The sequence below is a fragment of the Eupeodes corollae genome, chromosome 3 (genome assembly GCF_945859685.1).
Source record: "Eupeodes corollae chromosome 3, idEupCoro1.1, whole genome shotgun sequence".
NCBI lineage: Eukaryota > Metazoa > Arthropoda > Insecta > Diptera > Syrphidae > Eupeodes > Eupeodes corollae.
The window spans coordinates 73201445-73222920 of record NC_079149.1 but is presented as its reverse complement, the minus strand read 5'-3'; the positions used below and the strand labels follow the sequence as shown (position 1 = coordinate 73222920).

The 21476-nt window shown below is 36.2% G+C and overlaps 1 protein-coding gene and 1 pseudogene across 1 annotated transcript in view; one reads left to right on the top strand and one right to left on the bottom strand.

Annotated features, from left to right (window-relative positions):
* LOC129951772 (CDK5 and ABL1 enzyme substrate 2) overlaps nucleotides 1-18253 on the top strand; it is a 30051-nt gene extending 11798 nt beyond the window's left edge. Inside the window, exons 2-8 of the mRNA XM_056064094.1 lie at nucleotides 7202-7543; nucleotides 7603-7726; nucleotides 7785-7930; nucleotides 10414-10525; nucleotides 17526-17719; nucleotides 17773-17977; nucleotides 18036-18253. Of these exons, the coding sequence (XP_055920069.1) occupies nucleotides 7202-7543; nucleotides 7603-7726; nucleotides 7785-7930; nucleotides 10414-10525; nucleotides 17526-17719; nucleotides 17773-17977; nucleotides 18036-18176 (1264 nt within the window). The 3' untranslated portion in view covers nucleotides 18177-18253. The remainder of the gene's footprint in view (nucleotides 1-7201; nucleotides 7544-7602; nucleotides 7727-7784; nucleotides 7931-10413; nucleotides 10526-17525; nucleotides 17720-17772; nucleotides 17978-18035) is intronic.
* The window catches only part of LOC129950557 (tyrosine--tRNA ligase, mitochondrial-like), a 103008-nt pseudogene that overhangs the window by 16316 nt on the left and 65216 nt on the right, over nucleotides 1-21476 (bottom strand).

Sequence of the window (21476 nt, the reverse complement as noted above, 5' to 3'; positions counted from 1 at the left end):
GTTTAGATCGTTAAAGAAGAATTCTCCTAGGTAATTCTTGCGTTTTCGAGCTAGAGCAGGGCATGTGCAGAGAAGATGAAGAACAGTTTCTTCCTTTTCCTCGTCCATACAGCTTCTGCAAAAGTCTATTTGTTTACTAAATATGTCAAGAGGTGTAAGGTAGAGCAAGTTGTCCAGTGCCGCAGACGGGGTCGTGCAAAGCGATCCGCTTATACATAGGCAGGCTGAAAATTGGACTTTATTTAACTTATCCCTGTTTATACCTTTCTCTAAAGCAGTCCACCATACTGCCACACCGTACGTTAAAATCGGTCTGATTACCGATGTGAATAGCCAATGCGTGATTCTGGGTTGTAAACCCCATTTATTACCAATAGCTTTTTTGCAAGAAAAGAGAGCTACAGTAGCTTTTTAGCAGTAGGTTGACAAATGGAATTTTGTATCTCCTCAAAAATAAGACCAGATCGGTTTTGTGTATTAGTCTGTCTAAGGCATTTTGTAAGAGTTCTTTAAGAATATTAAGATGCTTTCCTGAAACTGCTATAGCAACGTCGTCTGCATAGGCTATCACTCTGAAACCCTCCGCATCCAGACTAGTTAGGATTTCATTCACCACTAGGTTCCAGAGGAGAGGGGATAGAACACCACCTTGCGGTGTTCCTCTACTAACGAATCGTCTGCTAGAAGAGTTGCCCAGTTTTGAGTTAATTATTCTGCTAGTAAGCATTAAATGAATTAACTCCCGAAGCGAACTCTCTACATTTAGAGATGTCAGTGCAGAAGTGTTTGCAGATGTGACCACGTTGTTAAAGGCACCTTCGATGACAAGGAAAGCAACCATAGTGAACTCTTTATGATGGAGGGAATATTCGATGGTGCGTACTAAAGTGTGTAAAGCTGTTTCCACCGATTTACCCTTACATTAGGCATGTTGAGACGAAGACAGAAGTCTTGTATCGATACGTGCCCTTAAATGGATATCAATCAATCTTTCCAGGGTCTTAAGAAGGAATGATGATAGACTTATAGGTCGTAAATCTTTAGGATTGACTTGGGAGCATTTACCTGCTTTAGGTATAAAAACAACTTTAACTTCTCTCCATGCCGAGGGAACATGGACCAGGTAAAGACAGCTGGTAAAAATTGCCTCAAGGATTGGTGCAATTATATCAGAAGCTTTTTGTAATTCTGCTGGTATTATTCCATCTGGTCGTGCAGCTTTAAATGGTTTGAAGCTGTTGAGAGCCCATTGTAGCTTACCCTTTGTGATCAGACCTTGTGGATATGTTGTATTTGAACTTGAACGTGCAAAGCTGTTGCAAGTTTCGGTAAGAGAACTACCAGGAAAGTGAGAGTCCAATAGTAGGTTCAGTGATTCATTACTTGAATTAGTCCAGGAGCCGTCTGTATTTTTCAAGCAGCTTGGCATAGCTGGATTGGTTGAAAGAATTTTCCGTAACCTGGAGGCTTCAGAAGTTTCTTCTATCATGCCACAGAAGGATCGCCAAGAAGATCGCTTAGATTTCCTTAATGCCTTCTTGTAGATTCTTAGGGATTCTTTGTAGGAGTCCCAATGAGAGGCTAGTCTTGCAGCTTTGGCTCGGATGAAAAGTTTCCTACATTCCTTCCTGAGCGAGTCAAGCTCTGAGGCCCACCATTGTGGTTTCCTCTTTCCTCTTATGTGTATAAGTGGACAAGCAATTTCTAGCGATCTGTTCATAGCTGAGGTAAGGTCATTGACTTTGTTGTCAAGTTCGTTAGCGTTAGAGGAAGGACTAGATAGTCCAAGTTCTAGTAAACTCTGTAATGAGTTCCTGTATGAAGCCACAGTCAGTTTTCCGATAGTTTCGAAAAGTCAATGGACTCGGGTTATCATTCACATTTATATTGAACTGGATATATCTATGATCAGAGAACGAGTGTTCTTTGGATACTTTCCAGTCCAAGATCATATGGTGTATACTATCTGAGACAAGAGTTATGTCTAAGACTTCTTGTCGAGTTTTAGTTATGAAGTTTGGTTCATTACCAACATTACTTACTAAGGGGTTAGTACCAAGAATATAATCAAAAATAGACTCACCTCTGTCGTTGATATTCGTACTGCCCCATACAGTATGATGAGCGTTAGCAACGCTCCCAATAACTAGGCGGATCCTTTGCCTTTCCGCTTCAGCGACGACTTTCTCCAGGGAGAGGGTGGTGGTCATGCGCAAGATACACCGATACCAGCCAGAAACTTCCTTTGGTTGTTTCCAGCCTAGCTACGGTGGTATCTGTCACTGAAACGATGGAGTAAAAATACATTAATGCTACGTTTCACTAGTATGCAAGATCTAGGTTCACCTTTAAGCCTAGTACATACTTCCTCGTGAAGTGAACGTTCGCCAGTGGAGAAAGTGAACTTTTGACATTGCTCACTGGTACACACTTGTGAGTACACGTTGTGAACATTTGACTTCAGCTTCACCAACAGTTCCCGTACATTTTGCACGTGAATTGCCCGTGAACGAAAACTCTCCACTTTGTTCTCCACTCAGCTTCACGAGCAAGTTCACGAGTGAACCAAAAACTGAAATTTGTATGGGTTCACGAGATGGTTCACAAGTATGTACTAGGCTTTATCTGTCACACAAAGTGTGTAGTATCCAGTAGTCCTGATTCCTCGAACAACGGATCCTACAATCCATGGCTCTTGGATCAGGACAATATCTTCCCCGTTACTCGCCAGACGGAGAAGAAGTGAGGCCGAGGACTTTATGGAGTGTTGGAGATTAATCTGTACTAACTGCAGCATTTTGGCTACAATTAGGCAGATCAACCTCCACCACGGTTTTGTTCTGATCCTCTGAGTCTGAGTTCGTCCTCGCTCAGAAGGATCATGTTAAGGTCGTTCTCAGTCTCCATTAAGGATGGACTGTCTACGACTTTTGTAGAGGGTGCAGTCGCGATTGGAGAGGACAAGGGTGCATCGTCACCCTCTGTTAGGAGAGAAGACGACGTCCCAGGTTCACCAACCGCTAGTTCACCTTCGGTAGTTTTTGGAGGCCCGCTTTCCGCGTTAACCTCATCTTTTTTATAAATTCGAATTTTGATGGATTCGAAGACATAGTTTATCTAGCCCTCGTTTAGGGCTAGAGGAGCCAAGGATTCTTTATTGAGTACCACAATGGCGCTCCTATAAAGAGACTTCACTTCCTCTAGCTTGGCTATTTTCCAGTTATGCGTCGGAAGGGACGGGTTACACACTTTGACCATCTCCAGAATGTCCTCGATACCAGCAAGTTCGATCGGTATCCAGATGCGGCCTCTAGGTCTGCTAGGAATGTCTTCCACAGCGACAACCTCGAGCTTCGCACCTTCGCCAAACTTCGCCTAACCGGCTGACAGCAAGCTTGTAAAGGTCACAAGATCTCTGGTCGCCACAAACCATGAGTTTGACATGGCCTTGATGCCAACCCCCATCGCTTATGAAAGGGTGTGGTCCTGGAAGCTCTCTCAAAATGCTCAAAAAGCCACCCGAGAGCTTAACCTTGACCAACTGCCAACGATCAGCCGATATTGTGCCATCATCACCACTCCTGTCAATGACCACAACCACGACTTTGCCCTTTGCGACGTCACTGAAACTTGATTGTTTCCTGATGGGATTGAGGGGGGTGCTGTGCTGGTGTTATGCACCCGAGGCCGTTTTGGTGTCGATGCGGCCCCCTCAAGAGATCTTTCTCTTTTGGACGTAGAGTCCTTATTGGATCTTGTTGTAGCAATTATGCTTTTGGCCCATTCGACGCTAGCAGTTTGCTGCGGTGTCTTTTCAGCCCCCGATGATGCACCAGAGGCCTTCAAGATTTTCGCCGCTTGCCGCTTTTGTCCATAACGACCTTTAGAGAGCTTTCCATTTCTGGAAGTATTCTCAGTAGTAGTGGTAGAGTCATTTTTCACAACCCTGCCACTACTGAAATTAGGTATCGCTACCTTTTTATTTTCGTTGCTACCAGCAGCAGAGGAGGGTCCATGGTTAGCCACTACTCCCTTCTCTGTGTTGGCCGCAAGAGATACGACAGCAGGCTTTGACACCAAGCTGCCGCCCGGTCCTGAAGAGATACCGGTCTCACTTATGTTTTTATTTTTGTTTTTGTTGTTTGTTTTGTTCATTTGTTGGTCCCACGAGACGCGAAGAAAAAAAAGGTCCATCTGCACAGAGATTCGCATGTACAGATAAGGCTAGTTAATCCGGAGTTCGCCAGGTATCCGGATACTCCGTTAGAGACTGGGCTATTTTTGAATTGGGCCCCCAGCCAGGCTGATCATCGGCACGGGTCGTTTAACACCTTAGATCCAGCCCAATAATGATGAGAGGTGGTTGGGGAGGAAGAGAAAGGGTGAGGAGTCAGTTGATGTTAATTCATCATTCTGACTTGTAAGAAAAGATTGGGATTCGGTAACAGCAATTCAGCAAGTCATTTGAGAATACGCCTAGCTGCGTGGCGAGGTTTTACCGATTACCGAGCTTATATGCGTGCTGCTTAGAGATAGCAAGCACCTTGAGAGCTTTTAATCTAGTAAGGCCAGATGTTTTTCGTGACCTGACACGTGGTGTTATTGGGTAGCGTTGTCTGTTTGCTTTGGAATTGATTCTAAATACTAAACTATTACGGAGTGGTAAATGTTGTTGTAAGCCCCCCGCGAAGAAGCTTTGAGGGAAATATCAGAGCTTGTAGCTATTTGTTTGCTAAATATATCAAGAGGCGTTAAGAGAGTAGGTTGTCCAGTGCGGCAGATGGGGCCATACCGTTTCGCTTATAAGCTGACGTTGGATTTTTTTTTAGTTTGTCGCGGTTTATAGATTTTTCTAAAGCAATCCACTATACTGCCAAACTGCACATTGAAATCGGTCTGATTCCCGATTTATATAACCAAGGCGTAATTCGGGGTTGTAAGCCCATTTATCATCATCATTTATAACCAATAACTTTTTTGCAAGTAAACAGAGCTATAGTTCTATTGTACCATTAACCGGGAATAATTTTGTTTTCTTGAATCTTGCATTTTGGTGTTGTTGAACCTTGGGATTCTCCTTTTTGCATTTACCCCTTCAAAAAGATTTCAAAAGATCGAACATTTTGTAAAGAACTGATTTGTTAGTTTTTGATATTTAAATTCATAAATTATTATAAACTTGAAGTAAATACTATACACTTTTCTAAATCAAAGGCCTTATAGTAGGAGAGCCCAAGAAGGGATTTTGGGATTGACTACAGCGCGGCAGATTAATATACAGGGAGGTACCCCATTGAGTACCCCATTGAATACCTCCACCAAGTATTAGCCCCGTATATGTGGCCGCGCGTCAAGGATAAAGGATCAGATTAGTAAAAAAAAATTGATCATCTGAAATTCTCGAGCGCGTAAGATTAAGGTAGGGTAAGTTAGTTATATGCTAAAAAGTGTATATTCCACTAATCTGACAATTTTCGATTGACGATAAGAAGTAGGCGGGTTCCAAACTTGTAAAAAAAAACGTCATCTTGGCTTTCTTGAGCGTGGCTAAATTTGTTTGTATTTTGAAGGTAATAATTCAACGTTCCCAAATAATATATAATCTGACGATTTCCGTTAGCCGAAGTGAGGGGAGGGGCAGTTTAAATTTTTTTTTATTTAAAATGGAAAAAAATAATTTAAAAATAACGGTGATACTTACAATTAAGAATTATACATTTTTTTAAAGCCAACATTCTGTTTTATTAGCCAGTTTTTAATTCAAGTCAGGACTATGCGTAGTTTTTGAAAAATTTAATTTTAAACTCAAAATTTGAGTAAAAAAAGTTAAAAAAAGGTTTAAAGTGTAATTTTTCAATACTTCAAGATTATCTACCATTGTTTTTATTTCAAAATTTATTGCTCTTAATTGTTTTTATCAAAAAGTGTAAACTAGATTATTTTATGACTTTTAGTTTTTGACAAAAATTAAAAATAACCACAGTTACTATTTTAGTTTAATTTTTTTTTTTGCTTGAGTGGTCTTATTTTGATAGTAATAATAGTAGGTCTGAATGTGGGTGTATGCAACAGTGGGGTGTGTGCGAGTTTGGGTGTACGCCACACAGAGGTGTGTATGGGGCATGCTGCCCCTGCAAACCCCCTGCTTGGGTACACTATTGGATTTGGAGTGGGTCCAAGGTGCAGTATGTGCAAGGTAGGGAGGGTGAAAGGCGTGATGGATGCAAGATGGGGTGCATGCAAAGTTTCTTTTGCATTTAAATAAGCTGGATTTAAGAAAAATTAATTTATCTCAAATACTTTTAAAAAAAAAATCGTTCCATTGTCAGATTAGGCGAATCCCTCCAGATAATCGTCAGATTAAGAGGCAACACGTTTAGGGTATATACATGAACCATATATATCAAAATCTGACGCGCTCGAGTATTTCAAAATGGCGATTTTTTTGCAAGTTCTAATAATGGCCGCGAGTTTGGGTCACATCCAAATCGTCAGATTATTACATAAGAGCGTTCTTTTAGGTTCACTTAACATCCCCTTTGAAAATCTGACGCGCTCGGTTAATTTTTTTTTTACCGTTTTCAACCTTTACGTACGACCACCCCCATCATGGAAACGGTCAGATTAACATACGTATATTTTCAAAAATACGTAGAACATGGATGCTATTAATATCTGACGCGCTCGAGTATGTCCATGCAACTGTTTTTTTTTTTACATTTTTGAAAACCCCACCGATGAAAGTGTCTATATGGCATAACATTTTTTTGTTCTTATCATCTAAGCTTCGCAATCCAATAGGTCTCTTTGACAGTAAATCCCGATTTATCATCCTGGGCTCCCCTACTATTATGTTTGTCAAAAATTAAAAGCGTGTCCCGTTAATTCGTTTTTGAACATGTTTATATGTGTACCTGAATTGTTCTGCACAGAAAGAAAGGTGTATTGTAAACCCCCATAGGAACTTATATCAATTTTTGCTTATGAGCATTTAGAATTTTTAAATCTACAGATTAGTATTGTTACTATTCTTACTGACCCTTTCAACATATCAGAAAAATGCGGGAATACATCACACTTTTTGATTTTAATTCCAGTAAAAACATTTTTTTTTAACATCTTACCAAAATCTGACAAAATCAAGTGTATTTTATATTAAAAAGAAAATAATGACTTTTATTTTAATAATTATCTTTTTCAGAACATTCAGCTGCGGAACGGGGGATACAAGTTTTCATATTGAAAGGAGAGCACGTTTAAATACTGCCCCACAAAGATGCAGCATACCGAGTAACGGAAACAGGCGTCCTTTTACCAATTGTTCCAATATAAGTCAGGCTACTGATGATAGCAGTACTGAGAGCCTGACTCCTGGTGGCCGTGTAAATAGTGTAAAAATAACATACACAAACGATTTAAAATTTTTGAAGACATCAACTCATCACAAGCATTCGTTTAAAGATGGGCGGATTATAATCGTATCTCGTAAAGTACCATTTTTTATATTTTCAGCCTTACCTTACCACAGAGAAAAAAATGGAAGGTTAATATAAAGTAGTTTGGCCCTAATGAAATCAAAATACCTAAAGCATTTTTTTGTAGGATTGAGATGCGAAAAGAAGGGCGACGTAATAATACAACTTCATCGAGACCTTTATCTGCTATAAACGACGTACCATTTGATCCATTTGATCTTTTAGGGATTGAAAAGGGTGAAAACGGACAAGTAAGTTTATTTGTGTCTAAGTAGAAACAATACAAGTATAAATTTCATTTTTACTTAGGAAGTATCATATGGACATCTTTTGGTTCCTTCACGACAGTATAACAAAGAAAATAAAAAAAATTCAACTAATTTAACTTCTGCATCCATTGAAAACAGTGTAGAAATTACAAACACTCATGCCCTCAAGAATCATGGAATCGCAAGGTTTGATATTTTTTGCACTTTTTCTAGGCATACAAATTATTTAAAGGTGACGAATCATTTAGGCTATTATATTAAATGTTTGTACGCCAGAAAAAATAATCAGTCAAAAGCTCTAATATTGAAGGAAAATCCAAATTCATTTTAATTATAAGTTTCAATGAAAGTTATAACTGGCTAATATCAGCTATATATAATTCTACCAATAGTTCCATAAAAAAAAGGTAGTGGTAAAAGGTAGCAAAATTACTCTTTTTACTTTATGACTTACATATCTAATATCTAATTTGTTCAGCTATGAGCATAAGGAGTTTTTTGATACGTGTTAATGTTTTTTTTTCGCTTAGTTTCCTCAAGAATTAAAACCTATCTTATTTTTTATAAGGTGATTGGTAAGAGTAAGTGGCTTGATCTAATATGGGAGGAGCAATTTAAAAAATAAAGACTTGAAACAGAAAAAATATTAATAAACAATGGTACCACTTACGGAGTCATGTAACAGCTTTTTCAAAAGCTGTTCCTTAATATTATTTTTGAATAAAGTTATTTAAGGGAATCATTTTTGAAAAATAAATGTTTAAGCTTTTTTTTGTTTTCCCTACTTAGATCTACTGAGGTGCATTAATAAATTTATTTTTTTTATTGCTTACTCCTCCCGCCTAAATGGTGGGAAATTGACCCCTCATGCGATATTTCCTGGTAACATCTAAGTTTGTACGCCTGTACATTCGAGTTAATATATTTTGACATATCTTAAGAACGATGGGTGTGAAATAATTTTCATTAAACAATTTAAAGAAAATGAAAAAAATTGCTTGAAATCAATAATCTCACGAATATAATGTCATCGGCATTTTTGTCTTCATATGAAAAATAAATAATTGATAAATTACATAAAATCATATCAGTTCTTAAACACTAAGAATTATTTGTTTTTGGCTGAATATGTTTTATACGAACAATGATATTGATATGGGTTAATTCGAAATAATGTTTTTAATAACTGGAAAAGTTTAAAACAATTTAATTTTAAGTTTTTTTTTCACAAAGCAGCCTGAATTGAAATAAATATCAATAGCTTTTTTAAATTTATTAAAATGGTAATTTGAATTACTAGTAAAAAGTTTCAAGTCAAAGTTTTCACTGCATTAATTTAAAGTTATTTGTGTTACATGAATATGAATATGAATATGAATATGAATATGAATATGAATATGAATATGAATATGAATATGAATATGAATATGAATATGAATATGAATATGAATATGAATATGAATATGAATATGAATATGAATATGAATATGAATATGAATATGAATATGAATATGAATATGAATATGAATATGAATATGAATATGAATATGAATATGAATATGAATATGAATATGAATAAGAATATGAATATGAATATGAATATGAATATGAATATGAATATGAATATGAATATGAATATGAATATGAATATGAATATGAATATGAATATGAATATGAATATGAATATGAATATGAATATGAATATGAATATGAATATGAATATGAATATGAATATGAATATGAATAACTGGAAAAGTTTAAAACAATTCAATTTTAAGTTTTTTTCACAAAGCAGCCTGAACTGCAATAAATATCAATAGCTTTTTTAAATTTATTAAAATTTTAATTTGAATTACTAGTAAAAAGATTGAAGTCAAAGTTTTAACTGCATTAATTTAAAGTTATTTGTGTTACATGAATATGAATATGAATATGAATATGAATATGAATATGAATATGAATATGAATATGAATATGAATATGAATATGAATATGAATATGAATATGAATATGAATATGAATATGAATATGAATATGAATATGAATATGAATATGAATATGAATATGAATATGAATATGAATATGAATATGAATATGAATATGAATATAAATATGAATATGAATATGAATATGAATATGAATATGAATATGAATATGAATATGAATATGAATATGAATATGAATATGAATATGAATATGAATATGAATATGAATATGAATATGAATATGAATATGAATATGAATATGAATATGAATATGAATATGAATATGAATATGAATATGAATATGAATATGAATATGAATATGAATATGAATATGAATATGAATATGAATATGAATATGAATATGAATATGAATATGAATATGAATATGAATATGAATATGAATATGAATATGAATATGAATATGAATGTGAATATGAATATGAATATGAATATGAATATGAATATGAATACGAATATGAATATGAATATGAATATGAATATGAATATGAATATGAATATGAATATGAATATGAATATGAATATGAATATGAATAAGAATATGAATATGAATATGAATATAAATATGAATATGAATATGAATATGAATATGTAATTTGATAAGATATTACTTTAATCCTAAAAATACTAACCTCCAATTGTTAATTTGTTTTTGTCTTAATTTAGATGCTATACTTTTGAAAATCACATAAACAACCGAAATGTCGCAACAAGCCCGACGCCAGATGTTAAATTTTATGATATGGATGATACTTTAGAAACATCACGTGTTTTTCAGGTAATTTGTATATACTTATATTTTTTTACATATAGTTTTGGATTGAATTGTTAGTTTTCTTCTTTTAATTGAAATCAAAAAATGTTTTGACACATCGGTTTTACATCGATTTTTTTGGAATCCGAAAACCGATACAATATTTTCGAAACCTCAAGAAAATGGTTGTTGCTGGAATTTTATTAAAACCGTAAAGCCGATAAAACTAAACTTAAGGGGGTATTCTGGTCTAGAAATTAAAAAAAATTGATTTTTTTTTATTTTCATATTTTCATAGTTTAACTATTTAAGAATATGTCTACGAGAGGATTTTCCCAAATTCAAATTATTTTCGGAGAAATAAGTATTTTGCTGAGCAGCCATCCAAATCGGGTGGGCTTCAAATAATAGAACAAAAGACATAATGGGGTACTTTAAACACGTTTTTCTCAGAACTGTCTTTTTGAATCTGATACCCACGATTTCTCAGGTTCTGCAGAACAGATTTACTTGAAATTTTAAGAGAGTCTTCTTTAGGGACTTGTCTACGTCTGGAACTACGGCCATCCCCCAATTTTCATTTTTACTATTTTTAACAAATCGAAGAATGTTCAAAAAAGTGGTAATTTTTTTTTATTTTTCTTTAGACAGTCGCCATTTTGTAAAAAAAAATGTTTGTAACTTTTCCGTAGTTCCAGACATTGCAACATTATTGTAGATTAATAATCTTTTTAGTTTTTGATTTCAGATTTCTAGGAGAGTTAAAATCGTGGGTATGGTCACGCACCAAACTTTTGAGACGCACCACGCCATCAGCTGATAACTAACGGAATTTTGATTTTTTTTTACTTTTTTATTTTTTTTTGTATGCTTCTAATGTAAATAAATAATGTATACAAAAATTGATGGTAAAATTGTTGCTTGCTTTTTTCTACAGCACTTCAAAAATTACCTAAAATTCATGTCTCTAGACCAGAATACCCCCTTAAGACAAATATTATTTTTACTTATATATTTTGTTGAATATTTCTCATATTTCAATATTCTTAATCTTTCTTGCACAGTAAGTAGTTCTTTTTCTTATAGTTGTGTGGCCTAACAAGTGCATGCATTGTGCCTATTAAAGCTTTTTCAGTGGTTTCCATGGGTAAGGTCATGCAATTGCAGATGGTTAGTAGAGTACAGTTTTGATTAAAACGAAACTAGTAATGTTCATGATATTCTAGAATCTACATACCTCGCCACCAACGACCAAAGTGCACGATGAACAATCTCAATTCATATCATATTGTTCAAGGTATTTTCGAGTATATAACTCTAGCTTTATTTCGAGTAGCTGGATATATCAACTAACATATGCACATGAGTTTGAACACTTTCTTTGACTTTGCCCATGGGTAATTTTGTTCGTTAACAATTTGATTGTAAACATAATGACCAAACGATCGAGTATGAACGATTATATGCCTGAAAATGTAATTTTTCGAACATACTCATTTCAATCTCTGGATCAATTCAACTTCATAACATAGATATTGTAGTATGTTATACTCTGTCGAATTTTTCAATCAAACTTTTACGATGATTTTTGTCTGTTATGGTTTTTACGTATTTATTAATTATTTTGGGCAACTCTTTTTACACTGAGTGAAATGCAAGTAATTGAGGGTTCGAATCCTATTGATTCGTGAGTACTATTATTCTTGTCCCAACTTAGTTTCGCCACATGCGTATACGTTAGAAGCAATATCATATCAGCTATTGTCGCAATAATTTGCAATCATTCATTTTTATATTTTATTATAAGTAAATTATCACTTATCAATATATAGTTTTCGTTTTCCAAAGAATAAAAGCAACTTTCGCGATTTCCTGGAAATTATTCCCACGTTCAAAAGATTCGTATCGTAAGTTGTTTATGAACCATAAAAATGTATTGCCTTGACGTGATTTGAAATTTGATCCATTCTGGCAAACATTTTCGTCTCAAACGTTTAGAAAGTTCGACAATACATCCGAGAATGTTGAGTTCGCAAGTACTACATCGTAGTTCTTTTCGATTCCTTTTTGGTAACCACCTTCATCAAAAATACGCAATCATGCACTTAGCCTGACAATTTTACGCACACCGAATGATTGTTTTGCCATAAGAAAAGAATCAGAGAGAGTATAAATATATGAATAAAACTTTAGCTATTCGTTAATTCTTAATAAATACGAAACAAGATAATCCAGTAAATATTTACTCAGACCATGCGTTAAATACGGTAGTTCTGAATTGTTGGTAATTGGTATTGATGTTGGCCTCATTAATAATGCAAGTTTCTGGCATCGAGCGCAAAATACAATTTAATTATATTTCGTTCATGCTGTTAATTTGTTATTTATATTTTCGTTATTGAAAATGTGATAAGAATGGCAACACCAAGAATATGTTCTTCGAGCTCTTGTACAAAGCATATGAGTAGTTATCGTAGCTACGATTTTAAAGTTGTCCTGAGCGATTTTAATGTCAAGCTAGGAAAGGATTCAGGATCATCGATTTGGATGCGGACGAAATGTGATAATAGCCAGTAGGCGTTTTCCACATTTCAACATTCACAAAGGAACACGCTTCCAGCATTATGTATGTATGTCCGAACTTTCCGTGGAGCTAACATCGAATGGGAGCACTACTTCATTGCAGCAAAGATAGCTCTTTGGGTTCCCATACCCAGGGAAAAACTGGCAGATGCTGTGAGGGGATATATAGTTGAACGGCTACGCTACAATCACAAGAGATCGAGTCCGACCGAGTCACAAGAAACCTCTTTTAAAGTTCTCTGCCGCCAAAACAATGTACCGAGATCATTGGCAACATTTTCAAGATGCAATTTGAGAAGCCTCCTCTCACGTGCTGGGTTTTAAGCAGCCACCAACAAGAAACACCTGGTTTGGTGAGAAATGTCGGTAGGCAAATGCAGCCAAACAACAGGCTCGCAAAGTGGCGCTGCATAAAAGGACGAGAGCTACTCATGAGCTCTATGAGCAGAAGAGGCGAGAGGAACGCCGACTTCTCAAAATAAAAAGAGAGGGCATGCGGTCGAAGATGTTGAGAGGTATAAAAGCAGGAATGAAGTGCGAAAGTTTTATGAACAGGTAAAACGAAATTCTCATGTACATAAACCTAGAACCGAAGGCTGCAAAGACGAAAGTGGAAACATCATAGTGGAACCGCAGTCAATGCTGAGGATATGGAAGGACCACTTCTGCAGATTGTAAACGGTGATTTTTTAAGAGCTTGAGAACTTTAAAAAAAAAAAACGCATAAAATTTGCAAAATCTCATCGATTCTTTATCTGAAACGTTAGATTGGTCCATGAGATTTACTTTTTGAAGATAATTTCATTTAAATGTTGACCGCGGCGGCGTCTTAGGTGGTTCATTCGGAAAGTCCAATTTTGGGTAACTTTTTCGAGCATTTCGGCCGGAATAGCCCGAATTTCTTCAGAAATGTTGTCTTCCAAAGCTGGAACAGTTGCTGGCTTATTTGTGTAGACTTTAGACTTGACGTAGCCCCACAAAAAATAGTCTAAAGGCGTCAAATCGCATGATCTTGGTGGCCAACTTACCGGTCCATTCCTTGAGATGAATTGTTCTCCGAAGTTTGTCCTCAAAATGGCCATAGAATCGCGAGCTGTGTGGCATGTAGCGCCATCTTGTTGAAACCACATGTCAACCAAGTTCAGTTCTTCCATTTTTGGCAACAAAAAGTTTGTTAGCATTGAAAGATAGCGATCGCCATTCACCGTAACGTTGCGTCCAACAGCATCTTTGAAAAAATACGGTCCAATGATTCCACCAGCGTACAAACCACACCAAACAGTGCATTTTTCGGGATTCATGGGCAGTTCTTGAACGGCTTCTGGTTGCTCTTCACTCCAAATGCGGCAATTTTGCTTATTTACGTAGCCATTCAACCAGAAATGAGCCTCATCGCTGAACAAAATTTGTCGATAAAAAAGGGGATTTTCTGCCAACTTTTCTAGGGCCCATTCACTGAAAATTCGACGTTGTGGCAGATCGTTCGGCTTCAGTTCTTGCACGAGCTGTATTTTATACGGCTTTACACCAAGATCTTTGCGTAAAATCTTCCATGTGGTCGAATAACACAAACCCAATTGCTGCGAACGGCGATGAATCGACATTTCACGGTCTTCAGCAACACTCTCAGAAACAGACGCAATAAATCTCTCTCTCTTCTGTACGCACTGTACGCATTCGTATGGTTGGTTTAATGTCCAATAAAGTAAACTGAGTGGGAAACTTGGTCACAATCGCATTAATTGTTTGCTCACTTGGTCGATTATGTAGACCATAAATCGGACGTAAAGCGCGAAACACATTTCGAACCGAACACTGATTTTGGTAATAAAATTCAATGATTTGCAAGCGTTTGTTAGTAAGTCTATTCATGATGAAATGTCAAAGCATACTGAGCATCTTTCTCTTTGACACCATGTCTGAAATCCCGCGTGATCTGTCAAATACTAATGCATGAAAATCCTAACCTCAAAAAATCACCCTTTATAACGGCGACAACGAACTGAATTCCGCTGTCAGGCAGGATAATCCATTAAACATAGACGACGAAAGTCAACAATCCCGTCCTCCCGACTTAGACGAAGTAAAGATTGCCATATCCAAGCTGCAGTCTAATGAAGCCGCTGGAGCGGATGGCTTGAATGCCGAGCTCTTTAAAGTAGCTTGGAGATGAGTTGATTAGGAGCATACGCCAACTTATCTGTAAGATATGGTCGGAAGAAAGCATGCCCGATGAATGGAACCTCAGTATTGTTTGCCCGATCCTGAAAAAAGAAGACTCTAAACTGCACCAACTATAGAGGAATCAGTCTACTTAACATCGCCTATAAAATCTTCTCTGCCGTAATATGTAAACGTCTAAAGCCCATCGTCAACAACCTGATAGGTCCTTATCAGTGTGGTTTTGGACCAGGAAAGTCCACAGTTGATCAAATATTCACATTACGGCAGATCCTGGAAAAAACCCAAGAACACCAAATCGACACCCATCATCTTTTCATCGATTTCAAGGCCGCATATGACAGCATCTACAGGCACGAGCTGTATAGAGCCATGTCTAGTTTTGGCATCCCTGCCAAACTCGTCCGTTTGTACAGGATGACCATGGAGAATTCACGTTAATCCATAAAGGTTGGAAACAACTTAACAGAACCTTTCGATGGTAAAAAAGGTTTTAGACAAGGTGATGCGCTGTCATGTGATTTTTTTAACATCGTGCTTGAAAGAATAGTGCAGAGCTCACACGTCAACACTAGAGGCACTATCTTTTAAAAGTCTGTCCAATTACTGGCATATGCTGATGACATTGACATAATCGGAAGAACTCAGGGTGATGTCAATGGGGCTTTTGTGGAAAGTCTTCGAATCCGCACCCACAGGACAGCGCAGTAGAGGAAGACCGCGGATCAGGTGGCGCGCACAAGTGGAAGGTGACCTCACCGAACTTGGAGCGCGAAACTGGAGACATCTAGCTAGGGACCGAGCTAGATGGAGAAGTTTGTTGGGTGAGGCCCTACTTCACACAGGACTGTAGCGCCTCCTTAAGTAAGTAAGTAAGTAAGTATATGCAAGCATATACAGGGATGAGTTGTATAAAACCATAAAGATTAGAAACAACTTAATAGAAGCCTATACAAGGTGATGCGATTTTCAATAATATCGTCCTTGAAATAATAGGGCAAATACACAAACGTCAAATTTTTTGGCAGTCATTAGGCATTACTGCTTTTTTGTGATGCTGATCGTTGCTCAGCTGATTACGATGCGATGCTGATTGACAAAAGGTTTTACGTTTAAAAACTACTTTTGCTTTATGATGGATGTGATACTAATAAAAATTCTCATTGTAATTAAATTCTGAGGCCACACATTTTATCTTCTAGAAGTTTTCTCCAAAATACTGGCTTTGATTTTCTGCCGGCAATGAATTCACCTTTATATTTTAATCTGGTTTCTATGAATAGTTTAATTTCTGCACTGGTAAAATATTTCCTGAAATTCATCAAATTAATTAATTTATAAACAATTAAGAAATCGCGTTGGTATCAACTACTTATCATGAAAATTCTTGATGCCTTTTTTGTTTATATTTGCGCATCAGTTTATCGAACTTTGCAGTAACGATAAATTGACATTTTAAGTGAAGCCAATTATTTTCGTTTATGAACGTGCTACAGAGATGATCGCAATTCATCTCTGCAGTGATGCGTTTGTGAATTTACATATAGTGCAGAGCTTCCACATCAACACTAGATTTACTACCTTTCAAGTCTGTCCAAATATATACTAGCATATGTTAATGGCATTGACATAATCGGAAGAACTTAGCGTGATGTCAATGGTGTTTTAGTGAGTATTGAGGCAGAGGTGGCAAAAATGGGTTTAACCACTAATATGTGCAAATAAATAATAACTTTATCAATTTTAGAGCGAGGAAACATTTATTTCTATTTTTATTTAATTTTCAAAGTTCACTTTTTTACATACAAAAGGAAATTCGTGCTGCAGTAATGGAAAGTCGCCACAGTTTTTTTACTGTGTCAATTTTTAGGGCGTAAAATTAAAAACTATCATAAAATAGTGTTTCGTATGTTTATATCGTGTCAAATTAAATATTCTGGTATGATAATTCTTGTAATCATTCCCTTATCTCCTTTTTAATTGCTGGTGGATAGAAGCTCAATAGGTGGACCTCGGGGGCTCTGGACACGCTAATTATAAAATTTGACGAATAACGTATGTGTACCTTCTGGTTATACATACATATTTCAGCTATTATTCCCGAACTAAAAATGATCAAAAAATTTGTATACAAACAATTCTTTGAAAAAAACCGGCAATGTAAGAAGATCTGAACATTTTAACTGCCTTTACAGATCTTTCTTTATTTATTTAAGTATAATGTCCGCATATTAAATATTTGATTTCCATTCATTTTCAGCTTCAAAACTATTCAGCAAATATTCTAGACGATCCTGAGCTCATTGCTGGAAAACATCGTACTTTGCTTACTTTTACTTCGTATATGACGTCTGTCATCGATTACGTACGACCATCGGATTTGAAAAAGGAACTGAACGATAAATTCAAAGAAAAATTTCCTCATATCCAGTTAACATTAAGTAAACTAAGAAGGTAATATTAAATGGTATGTGTTTGTATTTTTTTTAATTTGTCTGATTATTAAGTATCAAGCGAGAAATGCGTAGGATCAACAAATTGGATACTAGAATTGACCTTGTGACTATATCACAAGCGTATGTTTACTTCGAAAAATTAATTCTTTCAAACCTTATTAACAAAAATAATCGGAAACTCTCTGCTGGTGCGTGTTTGCTTTTAAGCGCTAAAATGAATGATGTTAAGGGTGAATTACTTAGAAGCCTGATAGAGGTGAGATTATTTTTTTTATAAAGCTCATCATATCATATTCCGTTTTTTTTTTTTTCAGAAAACGGAAAACGTTTTTCGATTAAGTCATAAAGAACTTATTGCGTCAGAGTTTGCGGTCCTTGTTGCTCTTGAGTTTAGCTTACATGTTCCCAATAGTGAGATTTTGCCGCACTATCAAAGGCTTCTTTATGATTCCTAAAAATTAACTTAATGTACATATTTTTCTTAATAAATAACTTTCAAATACAATTTTTAACAATCAGCGAAATAATGAAAGTTTTTTTTAAAGATATTCAAATTTTCAATTTCTATTTCAGTGACAAACTATTAAGCAAACATATTCTTTCTCTATTTTTTTTATTTCTATACAATTTTTGGGGCTATGTTTTCCTTTTGGTTTCACGTTCTTCCTTATCCAGCCTAATCCTAAACAGACACAAACAAATTAAAATTAAATTGGATTAACACTGATAGCATCAATATCAATAGCCGTTCGTATTTGGCTTAAAACTGTAGGTTCCCTCTATTTTTGACAACATGTCGTAAGTAATTAGGCCCCACTTGTCAACGGACTGTTGCGCCACATATTTTGTTTTGTATTTACCATCAATATCAGCTGAAAAGCTGCAAAAAAGCTTTCTTTTTTTTGATTCTGAGATAAAATATTTATTTATTGATTCATCAATATGAGATTTAAAAATCTACAATTGGACTACTAGATAAGTATTTACATGTGTACAATTAATTAAATACACTAAAACTAACTTAATACTTAAAATATAATTAATATGAAAAGTATTTAAAAATAAAATATAAATAAAAATATATAATTAATTTGTTCATGCATAATCAAAATATAAAATCAATTAAAATGAAAATACAATAATAGTTTATTTTTCAAAGAAGATCTACTTAATTGAAAATCAAAATAAATTATAACAATATATTAAAAACCAGTATTTTGAAAATCACAATCACAATTTTTTTAAATTTGCCCAGAATAAGGACGGTTAGTAAGAGTTACATATGTGATATTCGTTTGATCTCAGCGCTAGTATTGTTTGCTGCGTTTATATCGGAGTCTTTCTAGACAAAGTCCTTGACCACCTCAAAATTACGTCTCCCGATGGTGACGTTTTGAACGAGACTCACAAAAGCCCCATTGACATCGCGTTGAGTTCTTTCGATTATGTCAATGTCATCAGTATATGCTAGTAATTGTACAGACTTTTGAAAGATAGTGCCTCTAGGGTTTACGTGTGAGCTCTGCACTATTCTTTCTAAAACCTTTTTTGATATCGTCCCTGCAGATGCTGTCATATGTGGCCTTAGAGTCGATAAAAAGATGGTGGGTGTCGATTTGATGTTCTTGGGTTTTTTGCAGGATCTGCGGTAATGGGAATATTTGATCGACTGTGAACTTTCCTGGCCTAAAACGACACTGATAGCTACCTATCAGGTTGTTAACGATGGGCTTTAGACGTTCACATATTACGACAGAGAAGATTTTGTAAGCAATGTTAAGTAGACTGACGCCTCTATGATTGGTACAGTTTAGAGCGGCTTTGTTAGACTGCAGCTTGGATATGGCTATCTTTACTTCGTCTAAGTCGGGAGGATGGAACTGTTGGGTTTCGTCGTCTATGTTGAATTGATCATCCTCCCTGACAGTGAAATTCGGTTCGTCGTAATCGTTATACAGTCTGCAGAAGTTGTCCTTCCATATCCTCAGCATTGACTGCGGTTCCACTATGATGTTTCCACTTTTGTCTTTGCAGCCTTCTGTTCTAGGTTTATGTACTTGTGAATTTCGTTTTACCTGCTCATAAAAATTTCGAACTTCATTCCTGCCTTTGAACCTCTCAACATTTGCAACCGCACGCTTCTCATGCTCTCTCTTTTTCCTTCTGAGAAATCGGTGTTCCTCTCGTTCATCTATTCAGCGCCGCTTTGCGTGCCTGTTGTTTAGCTGTATCTGTCTGCCGACTTTCCTTATCAAACCAAGGGTTACTTCTTGGTGGCTGCTTGAAACCCTGGATACAGAGGCAGCTTCTCTGATTGCATCTTGGCAATGTTGCCACTATTTTTCGATACCTTGTGTTGGCGGCAGAAAACGTCGAAAGATGTTACTTGTAACTCGGTTGGAGAAGGATTTGGGGATCTCTTGCGATTGAAGCCGTTGAATCTTCTCTCACCATCTCCCTGTTTTGCCTTGGGTCTGGAAACCCAAAGTGCTACCTAGGCTACAACTAGGTAGTGGTTCGAGTCGATGTTAGCTCCTCGGAAAGCTTGGACACCCATGATGCTTTAAGCGTATCTAGAGTGCGTCGAACGCAATATGGTCAGTCTAGTTGACGGTAGATTGATCTGGAGAACTCCAAGTTCCTTTGTGGAAGTTGAGGTGTAAAAACGCGTACTGGCTACCATGACAATTCGTCCGCAACAATATCGATGAGCCTGAATCCGTTGTCGGAAGTGTTATCGTGTAGGTTGTTTTTCACGATTATTCCACCAAAGACGCCTTCCTTTCCTTGCGTATCATTGAAATCGTCACACTTCTACACGTAGGTTGTTAAGGGACCTAACATTCGACGTGCATATCCAATGTTCGTTGGCCGTAAAATATCCGTAGTAAATTTCTCCTTATATATTTTATATTTTTGTAGTCAGGAAGTCACCCTGACGCACCACCTTCAACCTAAAGAACAAGGTGCTTTATTTAACTTCAAGAGCGAGAGCTGGCATAACCGCTCCTTAAAGGCCTGGGCTTCAAATATGTCGTAGTAGCCCAATCAGATGTTCTATTAAGTAGTTCAACCTTACTGGAACTGTAAACGCCACCGTTGATTCTATCTTGGGAATTCCTCCACTGCCGTCTGGATGAAAGGAGAGGTGCCTTAGCGGAAACACCTCTCACTCTGGTTGTTGTGTCGCGAAATAACCACTTTAAACAACGTTCCTTTTAATCAGCCTCTCTACCTCGGTTCGCTCATCTCATCATGCCTTTTCAAAAAAATCTAAGTGTTATGTCTAAGTTTTTGTTATAAGAAATTAGTAAAAAAAAAAGAACAAAGAAATAAAACATCAACCACTTTGTAGAAATCAATTTTTGAATTATATTTTTAGTCACAAGACAATGTATATTCGATTATACAACAATTCCATTAATTATTTGACATGTAGCTCATTTGTGGCCTGTATTTGATAATTTTTAGAAGGTTTGTTTCCTTCAAATGTTGAACTGTCTTCTCTCCGTAAATTTATTCTGTTACGGTAAATTTTACCGCAACAAAAACTAGCCTTTGGCTGTTTTCTTTTTCCCGTTGTGGCTGCAAAATATCGGCAAAGTTGAGGGCAACCATGGTCTCATCAACCACAGGTGTACCAAGCCTTTATTTTGCAAAAGCAACAAAAACAGGTGATCGAGAACGAGTTCTTTCGACAAGGTCGAAAATGCCGGCGGATGAGCCGAAGAAGTATGCGGTCAGGCGGACCCTAC